Genomic DNA, 17,910 nt, shown 5'->3' with positions numbered 1-17,910 from the left:
CAGCAACAACGAAGTAGGATTATTAATAAGGCATAAAGAACACCCTACTATAATGACGTGCAACGATTGCAACAAACGATTCAGTTCCTTACAGCGACTTAACTATCACACCGAAAACAAGGTCTGCTTTAAGCAACACGCAGCAACGACATGCGAACATTGCAATAAGACCTTTACGACCAGCCAAGCTCGTTCCTACCACGTCAAAAACAAGGTCTGCTTTAAGCAACGCGCGACAGAAACGACATGCGAACATTGCAATAAGACCTTTGCTACCGCGCAAGCTTGTTTCTACCACGTCAAAAACAAAGTCTGTCGCCGAAACAACGTACACAACCTTACTTGCGAAGAATGCAACAAGGTACTAAGCTCTTCTCAAGCACTAGCATACCACATGGAACACAGAGTCTGCCTCAAATCTCTTTGCAAAAGCTGCAACGCATCCTTTGAAGATGCCTGGCACAAATACAGATGTAAACGATACGACCTTTCAGAAGTCGCCTGCGAAGAGCATGGCGACGTAGCAGAACGTTGTTGTCCAGTCGACACGGTAAGGCAATTAAACAACCAGAAAAAAGAAATAGACAACCTCTTTGTGAACTTCGACGTCACATTTGAAAAGGTCGCCTGGGAGAACGTAGACTACTGGAACGACACTTGCGATAAGTGTGGCTGCGTCAGGAAGGAACAACACTTGTGGCAGTGCTTATACGATCCATCACAAGCACGTACTTTCAGTCGCTATGCTGAAATGCGTATGAAAGATGCGCTGCTACGCCAGCAACGACGATGAGGTTCTAGAGGGGATATCTCATGAAGTCCTTAACGGACTCCGCAGCCCAACACACTATCGTTAAAACCGCACCAAACCGTTCTGCACGCTTCAGACTACACATTTCATCATACAATTCCTGCACGCGCTCTTTTAACCGATCTATTTCTTCCCTTTGTATTTCTATGGTGTCTTTTTTATCCTTTGCGTCGGCGGTAATCATTCTTACTGCTTCCACTGGTTCCATCTATATATGAATCCAGATCACATGCCTTGTAATGCTCTGATAGTAGGACCCACCGGCTGCGGAAAGACCCAGTTCATCGTGGAGCAGCTATTAGGACCCTTTAGATACCGTTTCGACTACATCGTGCTATTATGCCCCACCTACGTGAATAACCGCACCTGGGAAGGCATAGGAGTGAAAGATGACGACTTCTTCGTGGACATATTGGACCCTAACGAGTTATCCAGCCATTTGAAGTTCTGGCACAAGCAGTTCCCTAAAGATACGCAAACCTTGCTCATACTGGATGACATTGCCTGTGGGGACGACGTAAAAAAGCGCACCTCCGAATTAGTGAAGCTCGCTTTCAGCGGTAGGCATGACAATATCAGCGTTTGGTTACTCTCGCAGCAGCTTACCAGTGTCTCTAAACCCTTCAGGGAAAACATAGGCTCCCTGGTCGTATTTTATACACCCAGTAAGTCTGACCTGGAAACCATTCTTTCTGACTACGGCGGTGAGATAAGCAAGGAACAGTTACGCGGATACATGCGGGATTTAAAGACGCATCGACATTCCAAGATGATATTCACTTTAAGGTTTCCGTATTCAATAAAGACCTTTAACTCCTAATGTATATGGAGATTGAGCAGCTCTTAGATGAAGTCCCCACACAGTTAGACGAAAGTAACCTCAAGGAACAACTTAACATCCTTGTGTCTTCGGGAAAGTGTAAAGAAATGATAGGCAAGGAACTTACCCATGAGCAAGTTAACAAGTTGTCAGAAGAGGAAGTCAAAAAGTTCCATAAGAGGTACGAGGCTGCCCTTGCAAGTAAGACCACGGACGCCGTCGCAGACTCCGCTATCCGACTTGCGACTAAATTGCTTGGACTTGCACTGCCCATAGACGATGTGGAGCAACTACAGAAGGACATAAGAGATGACTATGTTATCGCCCAAGAACTTAAGATAACCTGCGGGTGGTTGTCTTTGAAGTGCGGTAAGTTAATGGCAGTAGCCTCTGCGGCTTTGCACGTAGCTCAGCACGTCGACTTGAAGGAGGTACTAGGTTCCTTCGGAACATCTTGGAAGGACTTCAAGAAGGATAGAGAAGTTGAAAAGGTCTTTCAGGCAGCACTTGCTGATAATCAAGTCACCTCAAGTACTTAGTCAAGTCATTCTCAAGTACTTAGTCAAGTCGTCCTTAAGTCGTCTTAAGTACTTAGTCAAGTCATTGTCAAGTCATCCTTAAGTACTTAGTCAAGTCATCCTTAAGTACTTAGTCAAGTCGTCTTAAGTACTTAGTCAAGTCATTGTCAAGTACTTAGTCAAGTCGTCTTAAGTCATTCTCAAGTACTTAGTCAAGTCATTGTCAAGTACTTAGTCAAGTCGTCTTAAGTCATTCTCAAGTACTTAGTCAAGTCATTGTCAAGTCGTCCTTAAGTACTTAATCAAGTCATCCTTAAGTCATTGTCAAGTCGCCGTCAAGTTATTATCAAGTCCTTCAAGTCCTTAGATATAAGATGAGTGGCACCGAAGAACGACCTCAGGAGGAGCAGAAGATTACCAAGCCTAAATCTGCAGGCAGAGTTGCCGCGGGAAAGAAGCTCGCGGAGATGAACAGAAAGAATAAAGCCAAAAAAGAAGAAAAGGTGGAGGACGAAAGCGAATCCTTTTGGAATCCCGGCTACGTCATCGGCGCGTTAGGAATTGCTATAGCAGCAGGCAGCTTTTATTTACAATGGCGGAATATGAAGCCAGAAGTAAAGTGGGAGGCCCCAACATATCACGCACCTGTGGAGGTCAGAAAAAACAAAATCCCTGAAATGGAATGACCTTCTCGCTTTGTAATATAATGTCGACTGCATTGTTGAAAACTGTTGAAGAGGCAGCTATCATTACCTCTATTGTTGCGGGTATTGGTTGGGTTGGTAAGAAAGTGCTCAAAGAAGACTTTACTGAAGACCCAAGCAAGAGCTTCGCTAATTTCGCTAAAATGACCGCTGCCGTTGGCGGGGCTATCTTGCTAAAGGATTACCTACGAAAGGAAAAGTACCTGCCTAACATATAATGGTTAGCTTAGTCGCAGGTGGAGTTATTGCAGCTTTAGCATTTACAGGAGCTAATTATGGCGGTAGATATCTGGATAAATTAGTTAGCGGTGATAAAAACGCAGAATCTAACGCCGAAAGAAAAAGGCACGACTTAGCGCTGGAGAAATATCAGCGAGACGTGGCGGCTTGGAATAAAAAAAGACAAGCTTACAGGGATTGGTTGGATAAGAATTACCAAGACAAAATGCAGGCGGATAAGAACTTCGAAAACACAGACTACGCCTTTAAACTTTATTCGCAGGCGCACCCCACAGTGGTGTTAAAGAAGCCTGACTTTAAGAATTACTACCAGCCTTCTAAGAAACAAAAAAATAGTGAGTTGGTCTTCGTAGGAGTCGCAGGGCTGGCAGGAGGCGTGGCCTTGGCGTATCTAATATAATGATCGTCTTTTTGGAAAGCGACAAGAATGACTTTACCACTTATCTGAATCCTCCCATCCGCGCGGAAAGGGTTCGGTTGGTTAGTTGCTCTTTGTACAATTCTTGGTATAATTTAATTGATGGCTTTGTCGTTGTGAATGCCAACAAACCAAAAATACCAGATTCCCAATACACACCTATAACACTGGCCAAGGAGCTAGCAAAGCATGGATATACTCTTACCACAGGATTACCCCATGAAATGAAATTCAAAAAAAATAGTGGGAGCGTTAATTTAAAAGGCAGTTCATTGGTAGAACTCCTGGGCCTTACTAGTACCACAATAAATAGCGGTACTACATATGACGTGAAATGGAAAGTCGCATCCTCTTACGAAGTCTATTGCGACTTGGTCCATAGTTACAACAATGGAGAAAAGTCTTCTCTTATGTCCAAGTTTCTACCTAAGGGTAATCCATTTGACCCAGTAGAATACACTCCCATTTCTTTGAGCTATGATTTATCTAATTTAGTAGAAAGCATAAACATCACCATTAAAGTGGATGGAAAGACGGTGGATTTCAATGGACGTCAAATCAATCTTGTTTTGGAATTCATATAATGGGCCGCGTAGAGGACAAACTCAAGAGGATTTACTATGGGCCTGAAGGCTATTGGAAAGGAGCGTCGGCCATCAAGAAACTCGCGACCGCGGCCAGGGTATCAGAAGAAACGGCTAAGAACTGGTTAAAAAAACAAACCCTCTGGCAGGTTTATCTTCCCGTGCCCAAGTACATTCCCAGGCCCAGCTTTACCGTAAATACCCCTAATGAAGTTCATCAGGCGGACTTGCTCTTCTTACCGCACGACAAGGTGAGAAAAAAGACCTATAGGTACGCTTTGACTGTAGTCGATATCGCAAGCAGATACAAGGACGCCGAACCCATAACCAGCAAGGATTCTGGGGAAGTCGCAGAAGCCCTAGGTAGGATTTATAAGCGCGTCTTGAAATGGCCTAAGCTGCTGCAAGTGGATGCGGGGACAGAGTTCATGGGCGTGGTTACCAAGACCCTGAAAGACCACGACACTAAGATTAGGAGAGCCGAAGCTGAGTACCACAGGGGTCAGAGCATCGTCGAAAGATTCAATAAGACTCTGGCCGAGCGTCTCTTTGGATACCAGTATTGGAAAGAGCTGGAAGATCCCTCCAAGCGCAACAGGGAATGGACTCAGAGGCTCCCCCAGGTCGTCGCGGCTTTGAACAACGAGGCGGCCAGGGCTACGGGAATGAAACCCAAGGATGCCATAAAAAAGAAACACGTGGAACACAAGTCCTTCGTCAGAAGTTCGAGGGCGGTCTTCCCCCAGGAAAAGAAATTAGGTGATGTCACGGTTCGATATCTCTATGAGCCGGGTGAATTAGAAGGAGGATCCAAAAGAGCTACGGATCCTAATTGGTCTTTGGAAACTTACCAGATTCGAAGTGCGATAGCTAAGAAGGGTCAGCCCATCTTGTATTATCTTCACGATGGCCCCACACGTGGGTTCGTCATGGAAGAACTGCTTATCGTGTGATGTCCGAATGCTATCGTATGGATACCATCATCACACATCCACCTCTTACCGTCAAATGCAGACAGTGACACCTTCTCCTGCGTGACGTTATGTATCTGATGACCATAGCTGCGCAGGCTGTTCATCTTATGTCGCTGTTCCTTGCGTGTTCGTAATACGTTGAGGTAGGACTCGTGCGTAATGTCCTTCTTAACCACGTATTTTTTTACGCCTTTGGCTTTCTTTTCTACACCGTCCAGCTTTAGCACGCTGTACATCTTAGGTTTCAGGCCCACGTATTCCACGATGGGTTTTCCTTTCATCTCGTCCTTCATTTTCCCGATTACTTTCTTGTTTTTAGGGGAGTAAAGGAAGTGGTCGCGTGGGTAATCACTGGTGTCGTATTCATCGATGTCGGGAACACAGTCTTCGTAAATGTCTTCCGTCTGCACCTCTAGTATCAAGGAATCGGTGTCGGTGTATAAGAGGCGGCACTTATCACCGTATTTCGGTTTTAGCTTGTCGTAGTAAAACTCATACATGAGCAGCTTTGATAGGTCTAACACTGCAAACCCCGTGTATACGGGTTTATTCAGGAATAGATTCGCTTTCTTCATGTGAATCACGTAGAAGTTTAACATTTCTACGTATCTAACGAATCCAGGCTGTGACACGTATGCTTCTGCTTCCTCTCTGGTGCTGGCTATCTTTATGCTTACGCGCTTGCGGATGTTCTCCATTGTCTTACCAAATACGCTATTGTTCATTAGTTTAAACAGGTTCTTTTCGAAGTCATTCTTTGCCTGCGTACGCTTTTGTGTGTTAAAGTCAATGTAGGAGCGCATCCATGGTTCCTGCGTGAACTTCAAAACGCGATGGATCTTCTTCACGCGTAAGCCGTGGCGCACATAGAACTGCAGGTTGCGGTAATGCACCACGTACTTTCGCTTGTCCATTAGGTTCATCGTTAGCTTCCTGTAGGGTTTGTAGCCAGGACACATTTCCCTCTGCAGCGGACTCAGCTGCTTAAATGGTATTTCTATTGCTTCTGGTGCTAATGGGAACTCATTGTGTGCGTCGTGCAAGTGCTCTGGGTATTCCAGGTCCACCTCCAGCACGTAACCTTTGTCGTCTTCTTTACCTACGTTTAGGTAAAACTCTATGGGCTTTATGTTGTCCCATTCGAAGTCGCGTACAGGTAAGTACTGTGACATTGCCCAACCGTAGAGGTTGTTTGCGTCTAAGTAGAAGATGTATGTGGTTGGCTTCTCCGGGTCGTACTCCACCGTGGGATTGTTTGCGCGGGCGTATCGTCTGCTGGGCCCGCAAACACCGCCGCGGATACCGTCTTCCATAAAGCGGTACATGTCGTATTCCGTTAGGAAATCCAGTTGCGCGTTTGTCGTCTTTAGCAGCGCACTCCAACTAAGCCCAGGAGCCGTGTAGAAGTTCGCTGGATCCAACCCGTAGTATTCCATTGCCATCTTTCGAAAGCTTTGGAAAACATCTGCGAGCAGCACTACGTCTGAACGTAGGTAGATGTCGTGGTATTCTCCCATATTCTCACAGGAGTACTTTTCCCACACATCTAACGCATGCTGGTACTCCTCGTCCTTTATACCGGACTCGTTTAGGGTGCTGTAGAATCTCTCTTTGGGTGGTAGGGGCTCTTCGAATCGCTCCCAGGAGTCCATGTATTCGTATGGGTAGACTCCTTTCCTTTCCGCGCCGTATTGACTGGAAATGGGAAAGTTGGTGTTATACTTTACGAGGTTTGCCAAGGAGTCCGCCATGAACTGCTGCGAGTCTAAGAACTTCAGCTTGCCTACGGTTACGGACATGTACCTTTCTTTGTTGTTGGGTATGCACTTTACTTCGGAGCCGTCCGTTCCTTGTAAGAGTAAGTGACTGTCGTAACCCCTTAAATTATGAAAGAATACGGGTATTTCCATTTCTGGATCTACTTTGAAGTTTATATTACATTTCCAATGAGCCGCACCTCTGTATTTACCCGTGATGTGGCAGTGATCTCTAACCTTATCCACATAGAAATCCTCAACAAATGCTTTGTGGCAGTGAATGCAATGCGTGGAAGGCTTTCCCGGCTTCTCACCCTTCTTAGCATACTTCCCGCATTTAAAATGAGCTTCTCCTAAATACTTTCCATCTTCGTCCCACGCTTTCTTAGCCCGTCTTCCAAACTGGAGAAGCGTATGTTGGCAAATGTGGCATTTCTTTGCCTTGGTAAAAGCCTCCTGGTTCTCTTTGGTAAATTCCATCTTCTTTGGACGTCTTAATTGTTCTCTTATCTCCCCCTCCTCTTCTCGCAATGCTTCTAGAAACTCATTAGCTGCGTTCTTACCTCGGTAAATTACAGGAGGGTCGGCCTTACCATCTGATCTGACTACTATGTAACCAAAGGAGCAGATCTCGTGTAATCCCACCTTATTCGTGGCACCACTTTTCTGCTCTTCCTTAGTTATCAACGCTTCAAAGTCTGCATATATCACGTAAGGCACCTGCATCTGCTTTTGATGGTCTGAGTAGGATAGGTTCTTATCTGTGGGCATCTGGATCCGTTGCGCCACTTCTTCGACTCCGCGACATATTTCATCGTGATCCTTTAGAGCTTTAACGCTGGTAAAGGATAATAAGCAGCAATCGCAGAAGTATTTCTTGCCTTTGTGTTTGGTGTGTCTGTAAAATAGTCTGCTAACATGTTTAACCCACGAATAATGTCCGCCGTGGTAGAAAAGGTGTATTCGTTCTCCTTTACTCTTTGACAGCACTAGTGGTACTATCGTTTGGTCTCTGACTCCGTAAACGTTAATTGCTAAATCGTTTATTTCCTCAAATATGGGGATGTCTATCAACTGCATGGGAAATTCCACACCATCCCACTCTAAATCATCTGTTGGGTACTTGCTTGGTCTACAGGGATCCTTATCTACTGGATACAGTGCGGATCGTATTGCCCACATAAAGCAGCGGTTGTCGTCATTCTTTACGTTAACGATTGCCTTCTTCCTTTCTACCCACACCGGCAGGGGCACGTAACTTCCTCCTCGTATTGGCACGTACCTTGCCATGCTAACCTCCATACCTTCTACCTCCTCCACTGTCCAACCTGATCCTTCTTTCGTGTAGTTAGACAGCGACTCCATTATTGCTTCTAAGGCTTCGCTGAGTGACTTATCCAGATTGGTGGACTCTAATATCACTAACGACTTTGATCGCAGCATTGCTGTCGTCGTTACCTCATCTTTTGATAGACTCACTTCTACCATTATACTCGCTTTCAGGGCTCCTAATTCTTCTATACCTTTTCGAAGCGTTCTCTTGACCTTCCTTTCTGACTGACGCCAAAACTGTCTAACGTCAATCTCACCGTTACCGGGTATTGACACCGTTTCGAAATTGCTTTGGGATTCCATCTATATAATAGGAAATATCTTATACCTAATTCCAGACCCTTTTCAGATCGTCGTAGTCATACTCACAATCCTGACAATGCCAAAACAATTTAACCTTAGTCTCAAACTTCTTACCACATCCACAATCATAGCTGCTCATACATTTCGTCTTCATCTTTAAATGCTTCTTCAAGTCCACTTCTTTCTTAAAAGTTCTCTTACAATCTTCGCACTCCATATATAGACTAACATATCTTACATAGACACGGGATGCGGGTAATCGCGGTACGAATCGAGGTGGGTACTTTAGACGGGTAATCCTCCGGTTGTCGTTGCGCTGGAACCCCCATCCCCTATACTACTCGGCAGTGTATCGTTATTTTTGCATGCCAAACCTTAAATTTGGCCTGTCATTTGGCCATTGGTAGGCCGCTATTACGAGCACTTATAGGACGTCACAGCGGCCATGTTGGTGTACCAAAACAATACATTTTCTATCCTCAGGGAATTAAACTCTATTCTTATTCAAAATCTGTGCAGGAAGTTACTATTGTTTGGTCACCAATATAGCTGATGCCATCTCACGTGAGTGAAACCGAGCTATTAGAAGTTAGTAGTTGAGGGAGGAAAACTGGAGAACCTGGAGATAAACCCTTGAAGCCAAGAGAGGCGACGCATTAGAAGACGACACATTATCTTAACTACTCATATACTTTCATCATGATCAATCCCAAAACCCTCTCAGTAAGAAGCAGCAATTATCATTTGAACTGCTTGCCATGCCAACCTTCTAAGGCCCCGTCCACACTATGCCGGATAAATTTGAATTATTTATTCGGTTAGGCCTACCGTCCACACTAGTCCGGGCGAATCCGGCACAATTCTTCACCGAAAACGATTTTTTTCGAATACGGTCTCCAGAAAGGAACAATTTGAAATCATGGCTAGCCGTGTTAGTGTGGACGGAGAAAATTTTTTTCAAATACGATGACGTCATGATTGTCATGGGAACATGGCGGGAAGGCTAAAAATTCACCGCGGGCTCAATTTCAGCTTCGATGCACATGCTCAGATGTGCAATGAAGCGTTTTTGCCGCCTTTGATCGGACTAGTGTGGACGCGAAACATTTTATCCGTTTTCATGTGTGGACGGAAAACGTTTTTATCGGTTTCGGTGTGAAAGTTGCGGATTCAAATTTATCCGGCATAGTGTGGACGTGGCATAAATAATAAATAAAACCTGTACCAGGAATGGTGCAACCATTGCGTACTTACATTTCCATCTTCCATACGAGCAGGCATGGCTGGGGTAAGAATGTCCAAAGCATGACGCACTACCCCTCGAGCCTCGACTGCATGTGCCTTGAGAAGACTGTGAAACACCTAGAGTGACGTAATAAAAATTAGAAAAATTATTCAATCAATTGATCGATTGAACGATCAGGTAGCGCATCAACATATTGAGCTTTAACATAAGTAAACTACCGCAAGCTGTAATTATTACCTGAAGGACAATCCTCTTGTGAATAGCAAACTTGGCGATGATGTGAGCAAGAAGTAAATGACCATGATATTTCGTTGAAGGATCCTTAGAAACAATAATTCAAAGTCAAGCATTTTATAAAAACACTATGTAAGATACGTGTAAATGTTATCTATTATACATTTAAGTAATCCATAGAGTACAAACACTATAAGCGTGCAACATAAATACCACTAAATACTGCTACATTATGCTAATCCTATTGTTTTCTATTGTTTAATTAGCACTATTTACTACTAAATAGTGCAAAGTGTTGCGCACTTTTAGTGTTTATACTCTAGTATAGTTATTCATACGCTTTCTGTATTTACGGGATTCAGCCTTTAGCTGCATAAGAAGATTTTTAAAGTGCTACTACGACGAAAATCGCTCAAACTTGGATTCAGCTGAAACTTCCTAAGAATACTCTTTAAAGGTCCAATAATCACTGTATGAAGTGTTTTCTCGATATTCAGGACGAAAGTATGATATTTTTACGATTATTTTTTGGAGTCTGTGACGTCATACACTCAACATCGAACATCGCTGCATACATTTCTTTGTAGTTTATGATCAAAATATCAGTAGTAAAGGGAGAAAGAAATACCCAAACACCCCAAAATATAAATTATAGTCACAAGTAATGTGAAATAAGCACATTAGCCACCCTTTGGGCTTCATAGGAATAAAATAAATTAAGGATTTATATACAAAGAAATATATGTAGCAATGTTTGATGTTGAGTGTATGACGTCACAGACTCCAAAAAATAATCGTAAAAATATCATACTTTCGTCCTGAATATCGAGAAAACACTTCATACAGTGATTATTGGACCTTTAAAGAGTATTCTTAGGAAGTTTCAGCTGAATCCAAGTTTGAGCGATTTTCGTCGTAGTAGCACTTTAATAAAGCATCTATTTAAAACAAATACTATGAACATAGGTACCGTAAATGGGCGAGCGAATATCAAGGCAGCTCGCCTATAATATTCAGATCTTGACTTACAAAGCGCAGGGTTTTTAAAAATTATTATTAGTTTAAAAATTCTAGTGTCTCTTACTTACCACACACTGTTTTGGTAACAAACACGGCCAGGCAAATGTCATCAAGCGACGTAGCTTTGTTCCTTGTTTTCTGGTAAGGAATATAATTAATGTTAACAGAAACTACGACTCTGTTGGATGCAATTATAACTAGAATGATTTATATATTGGAAAACTGCGGCTAATAGAGTTTCGGGAAGCTATTCTTAAGTTCAGCTCAATAAATGAGATGGGAGGGAAGGGATGGGATGAGAGGGGATGGGATAGGATGGGAGGGGATGAGAAGGGATGGGAGGGGACGAGATGGGATGGGATGGGAGGGGATGAGATGGGATGGGATGGGAGGGGATGAGATGGGATGGGAGGGGATGAGATGGGATGGGATGAGATGGGATGGGAGGGGATGGGAAGGGGAGGGGATGAGATGGGAGGGGAGGGGATGAGATGGGAGAGGAGGGGAGGGGAGGTATTCTTGTACTTACTTGTTAGCCGCATCGTGAATGTGTTGAGAAGCGTGTTCTACCAGAAGAGCAGAAAACTGAAGTAGCAAAATTCGCACTGCATCCTTAATAACAAAGAAAGGAAAACAATAAAGTTATCTATTGTGGTAAAAAAAAGATCAACGCCTTAGGCAACTCGTTGACTTCAATAGCAGTGGTAGTGTCGAAGTAAACGGGGAGATTTAAACTTAAACTGTCAATGACAGAAACTAGATGTAAGTTATTTCAAATTTCAAAGATACCATGAAACAATCTCTGGGCTACAGATAATTAAAGTCAAGGTACGGCTAACACACAGATCGAACTGGAATTAAGCGTGTTAGATACCATGAAACAATCTCTGGGCTACAGATAATTAAAGTCAAGGTACGGTTAACACACAGATCGAACTGGGATTAAGCGTGTTAGATACCATGAAACAATCTCTGGGCTACAGATAATTAAAGTCAAGGTACGGTTAACACACAGATCGAACTGGAATTAAGCGTGTTAGATACCATGAAACAATCTCTGGGCTACAGATAATTAAAGTCAAGGCACGGCTAACACACAGAGTGCACTACAGCTATTTGACTTACCGATGTCCCGAAGGGATTGTCAGGATTGATGACTTTAGATACGAAGACACTGATGACATTATCTGCACTATCGTGTTCTGGGTTTGGAGGCCCGCCTATCAAGGAATCACCTTCACCTCGTTCGAAAGATACTTGGAACATTGGAATTAACACATACTGCAAGGCCTGTATTGAAAGTTGAAATCTTTAGTACTAAAAATAATAAAAATAATTCTTTATCCTATATACAAACTCCTTACTGCATTCTATAGTAACGAAATAATATAGTTATAAAGTATAAGATGCGCGCAAATGTCTCTGTACTGTGATATAGACAAGCTGGGATATGTGTAGAGCACGAGAAGCAGGCTTAGGAACACGAAGGGGTAGTCGAGAATATTAAATACATATGTTTAATAGAGAATTATGATTTGAATAAAAATTTAACAAAAAACGTTTTGAGCAATTTTGCGCGAGCATTTCTCTGTCCCCTGATATAAACACTCGGTGGCCTGAGCCAATCAGCGCACAGTATATTTCAAACACAAATTAACATTTTATAAATATTGATATAAAAGTCAAATTCAACATAAATAATATGCGCCTTAAAAACATTCTTAACAGGAATCCCACGTATGCAAGTCAATATCCTAAACCAGGCATGAATTTTATTGTAACCTGAAGCAACCACTCGGTTGATGCAAATCAGGTCACAACCAACTTCTCTTTCTGGTTTGATGGCCACAGAATCACGACCTTTAGCTTTACCTTGGCTTTGAGTTCCTGAGGAAAGTATTGGTCCTCGAACAGCTTTACAAACTGGAAGAACACGTGTCGTTTTTGCTGGATATTATATTGCTGTAGGAAACAAAAATGCGCGGGTCGTCAATGAGCTTCAACTCCATAAGAAACGATTGAAAAATTAAACACGTTTTTCGTTTACTGGCACTATCGCGATCTTAATTTCTCAGTAAACCCCGCGTGCACTTCTTTAAGGATTAAAAAGGTCTATAAAGACGAAACTAGTTTCCGTAAAGAATCTTGATTTTTAATGCGTAATAGACTATTTGAAAGGTTTTAGGCGCGATTACACGGAGAAATTTTCTCTGCAACTTGTCTCGCAAGAGCGTTGCGACACAAGTTGCAAGAGTGTCTCACGGTGCAACGGAGACGCAATCGTTACCAAAAGTAGAAATGAATTATACTCCCTGCAACGATTGCTGCAACTTGTCTCGCAACATTTTTCTGATTGCGCTGTAGGTTACACGCTGTAATGTTGCGTGCAACTTGCGTCGCAACGTCGTTGCGAGAAAAGTTGCAGAAACATTTGCATAATCTGTCTGGTGGGTGCGCGTGCGGGGGTGGGGCTCAGGGTGGCGGAGAGCTTGTCTCTCCTTTATTTAGTACATATTCATATATTTATACTTCATTTATAGAGCATTTTTCGCTAATTACGCTGCTTAGGGTCTTTCTTTATAATGCATTTTTGTCATGTTTTGTTGTTTTTCTTGGGAGTTTTCACATAGGGATAACCTCATAACTTCCTTTCAAGTCGCCTATTATTGTGCTTTGTTGTCTTATTTGTATCGCTTTTTGCTAGCCTCTGCTCTTACTTGTATTTTACTATTTGTCAATAATTTATTTGCGATTTGAATAAACTATGTATGTATGTATGTATGTAAACAATTACTCCGTGTAATCGCGTTTAAATCTTTTGGAATCCAAGCAAAGAAAATGTCAGTAAACCCACGCGCACTGTTTTTTTTTTCTTCTTTTCGGTAACATCTGATCGAAGACCTTGGAAAATAGATATACCTTAGCGACATTTTCGTCTAAGAACTTCCTGAGAAAGTGAAAGTCTGGTACATGACGAAGAGTGAAAACACGTAGCAGTTGGAACAATAGTTCCACTTCTCCTGAACGGTGTCTGGAATAAAAGCAAACAACAACACTGAAAACAATTAAGGATTATCATATAGACATGAGTGTTTTACTGGGAAATACGCCATTCGTATTTTTCGTACAAGCTTCATCCGGAACCTATAACATATTTTCCATATCTTCACTATTCTCTACTTTCACATCCCCATAATCCTTTGCGTCTTTGGGGGGTAACCAGAGGGTAAAAACCCACTTATTTTGCTGAAGGCTGATCAGACAATGTTGACAATACCTTGTTTGGTATCCAAAAATAAAATGAAGAAATAAAAACAGAAAAAGGTAGAAGCTTGAAGACGTTTAAGATAAATTTTAAACATTTTTTCGTAAGTCAATACATTTTGTGTAAGACCAAAACTCTTGATGATCTGTACACGCAAAAATAACTTGTAATAAACTGATAATCAGTATTGTACAGATAAAAGCAGGTATAATAAAAATTCAATTAAGAAACCTTTCAATTTGGGACAGTTTTTTGATTGGTTACCCCCCAAAGACGCAAGGCATTATTGGGATGTGAAAGTAGAGAATATGTATGTTCGCTGCTTGGATAGTTATTAAGGATTTGATTGGTGTTTCCTCAAGCATATTTTTCTTGGGAAAAGATTCCGAGCTCGGGTTTTTTCCCCGAGAAAAATATGCTTGAAGAAACACAAATCAGATCTTTACGAAAAACAATGTTTGCCTCACTGGGTTTTTCAACGACAGGGCTCGCAGATGCCAGGAGGGAAGGAGGGAGAGAATACGTACTTGATGTAATTTAGAAGACATTTGACGAGTAGTTTAGGTTCCCTCCAACGATGAACCGGTGTCCCATCCTACGATAGAATAACAACAAGGGCATTACCTACTGGGAATATTCTCGTTTCTCGCTCGGTATTTCTAGCCCAACAATGTGTTTGCATATAACATTAATTCTTGCATCGCGCATAAAAGGGCTTTTTTTAACACGATTTAAGAACACACCTTGTTAAGCCTGTCTTGAAAACTCTTGGAAATCCAAACTCTACGAAGATGTCCAATCTGCAAGGAAAACAAGCCACGTATACATATTTATATTTTATATATTATATATATTTTACAACCACCAGTCCCCATACGGGGCTCTTCCGTGAAGTTCCCTCCACACGCACTACCACTACATTCTATATTTACAACATACAACACTCAACTAACATGTTGCTTTTCCCAGAGAAAACCCTCGTAGCATAGGAGAGAACAACACATCAAACAAACTCAACTCACACTTCAATCTTAGCCGGAGCTGGAATACATACAATATATAATATACAATATATATATATACACACACATAACATATACATCTACGTCTACGTCTACATATACATACAATATTGTATATTTGTGCTTGGTGGGATTATCATCTAGGCTTGTTTAACCATCAATAGATAGGGTAGGATGACTTGGGTCATACGTAGAATAATTAGATGTTATTCCATATATCCGCGAAAAACTTTGTAAGAAATTGTACAAATTTGCACAAATTAGTAAGTTCTGTAGACCTCAGTAGACCGTAGACCTACAAAACTTTGCACTAATTTGTACAATTTTGTTAGTGAACTTTTTCACTGATATATGGTATGCACTCTAAGATTTCTATTAAGTCTAAGTTCAGTAGACCTCAGTAGACCGTAGACCTACAAAACTTTGCACTAATTTGTACAATTTTGATAGCTCACTTCTTCACAGATAAATGGAATGCAATCTTATAAACGACTTACAATGACAGGATGATCAGGTAACCAGTTATCGTTGAATTTGACGAGCAGCCTGTAGGAAAACAAGAATAACCAAATAAATCAAATATTTTAAGAATCGCATCATGCGAATTTTTCTCAGTCACAGAGGTAGACATCTTGTCATACGACTTATGCGACGTAGTAGTGCCTTTTATTATAAAGGTTTGAAAAAACTTTGTCTGAGTTTTATCTAAAGCATCCTTTCCTTTCCTGTAGCACTACCAGTAAAGAAAAGTTACTAGTACTAGTAAAGTTAACCAGCTGAGCGATGATAAAATGACAAAATGACCGGCCCTAAGCGTTTTTGGAGCTCGATAGAACGAGGCAAACATGGCATAAAGTGAAGTCGTCTTTATTCTTCCTTTCCATATTTCTGCATCTTGTAGGCATGTATATTCTATTTTAGTCAAAAGAAAACAGGAAAATATGCAAAAGTTGGGTTACAGTAGCCTGGGAATGAGTGCTGGCGGCAAAACAGCTAAACGCGCTGTGATTGGCTGAAACAAAATTCAACGCTCAGCTGGAATGACATCTGGGAGAAGCAAAGTACAGCACATTTGGTGCATTGAGTTAGTTTGACTCTTGACTTGGTGCACGATGGACAAAAAGCTTTACAAAAAAAACCCAACCCCTTAATGGTAGAGAAACAATTGCATAACCCCTCTTTCACCATCTTGCAATAGTTTTCAACGTCAATATGTGATAACCTCCTTAACCACTACCTCAAAATGACGTAACCCCCTCCTCCCCCACCCCTCCCATGCGCTAATACGTGAAAGCCCCCTAAGGGGTGTCAGCAACAGCACTGAGGAAGAGAGAGAGAGAGAGGGAGAGAGATCTTGTACTAGGGTAATTGTCACGTAACAGTACCTTATGATCAGTATGCCTTGATACTGGAGTTCCATCTTCTTTTGAATCGCAGCTACCTGGTCTTCTGGTGGCTGTGAGAACAAATAACACAAATAATCATGGGATACAAATACGGGAGATTCGATGTGCATTAAGCCAAGACCATATTATGAATGCTAGCCACAGAATGGTCATTTGTTTAAACAATTACACTGTGCAGATCATAATAATTAAAAATTATGTACGTAATTGTAACAGTGAATAAGAGTACAGTCACTGACTCACCTGTTGAACATTAAACAAGCTGTTCACCAACTTGAGAGAGTAGGACTCTAGTGTAGCACGGAGAATCTTGGCGTCTTCCTTCATTTTGAGGTAGTGCTGTAAATGTAACATAATAGCCTATTCACAACATGTAAACTAATGTAAAATGTATTTTTACGTCAAAGACGCAGGGAGAGTTTGCTCTATCTCCCGAGCCAGAGTCTCAATGAGTAAAGTACTCGACACCACATCGAATTGGAATTTAGAAGTAGATTTTCGCAGAGGGAGGAAGACCAGAGAACCCGGAGAAAAACCCTCGAAGCACAGGAGAGAACTTAACGAGCAACTTAACTCACAAACGACACTGAGCCTCAGGAATCAAGACTAGGTAGCATTGGTGAGAGGAGGTACAATAGCAGCGTACGCCACCCGTGCTTCCCGACATGTCTTTATTTACAGCAAATCCTCTCAAAGAAAGAAGAAAGACGAGTAAGACGTAGACGTTTGCTTGCTATAATTTGACTCAAGAAGCACTTCGGCGCACTTTTATCTTGACTTTATACAGTTTGATGAGCCCAATCGATCTTTCAAGTAGAGGAGTAAACTTTCACAGACCTATTAATTTCTTATAATACTTTGGTTTGATTTTCACAGAGGAGAGGGGGGGTGACAGATCATCAAATTGTCATAACATTTGAAAACCGCCCCTGCTTTTAAAATCTGTCTGTAAAATACTGATTATTAGTTCATATTAGCGAACGCAACTAAACGAATTTCAAGAAAACTATCAAATCAATGTGTTCTTAAAAAAACTAGATGTAATATATCGATCAATTTTACCATGAGAAGGCGATTCATCTGTGGTTCCGCGATGTGCAGCAAGAAGTAATCACAGGTCTGTGTGGGGTACCGTACTAGGAACTTTAACAACGGTCCTCTTAATGGACTTCCAACCTGTAGGATGTAAAAATAGGAGGTTCGGCTGAGATATAGAATTTGGTTACTGCCTTGAGCCGGCGAGCACAAACGGGGCG

The 17,910-nt window shown here is 41.9% G+C and overlaps 1 protein-coding gene across 2 annotated transcripts in view; it reads right to left on the bottom strand.

The window, feature by feature from the left end:
- Positions 1-17,824, bottom strand: part of LOC116307870 (transformation/transcription domain-associated protein-like) — a 64,668-nt gene extending 46,844 nt beyond the window's left edge. For both annotated transcript variants that reach the window (XM_089036897.1, XM_089036898.1), the window contains exons 1-13: positions 17,717-17,824; positions 16,898-16,993; positions 16,634-16,704; positions 15,746-15,794; positions 14,970-15,026; positions 14,754-14,821; positions 13,881-13,992; positions 12,834-12,923; positions 12,087-12,251; positions 11,491-11,573; positions 11,030-11,099; positions 9,945-10,028; positions 9,716-9,823 (exon numbers count right to left, since the gene is read on the bottom strand). In XM_089036897.1, coding sequence (XP_088893023.1) covers positions 9,716-9,823; positions 9,945-10,028; positions 11,030-11,099; positions 11,491-11,573; positions 12,087-12,251; positions 12,834-12,923; positions 13,881-13,992; positions 14,754-14,821; positions 14,970-15,026; positions 15,746-15,794; positions 16,634-16,704; positions 16,898-16,993; positions 17,717-17,734 — 1,071 coding nt within the window. In that variant the 5' untranslated portion in view covers positions 17,735-17,824. The remainder of the gene's footprint in view (positions 1-9,715; positions 9,824-9,944; positions 10,029-11,029; positions 11,100-11,490; positions 11,574-12,086; positions 12,252-12,833; positions 12,924-13,880; positions 13,993-14,753; positions 14,822-14,969; positions 15,027-15,745; positions 15,795-16,633; positions 16,705-16,897; positions 16,994-17,716) is intronic.
- Positions 17,825-17,910: the final 86 nt, after the last annotated feature.

The sequence above is a fragment of the Actinia tenebrosa genome, unplaced genomic scaffold (assembly GCF_029948245.1).
Source record: "Actinia tenebrosa isolate PJP-AT-01 unplaced genomic scaffold, QUT_ActTen_1.0 PGA_scaffold4__44_contigs__length_22323623, whole genome shotgun sequence".
Classification (NCBI taxonomy): Eukaryota; Metazoa; Cnidaria; class Anthozoa; order Actiniaria; family Actiniidae; genus Actinia; species Actinia tenebrosa.
Note: the sequence above shows the minus strand (reverse complement) of the source record. Positions and strands in the feature narration are given on the sequence as shown.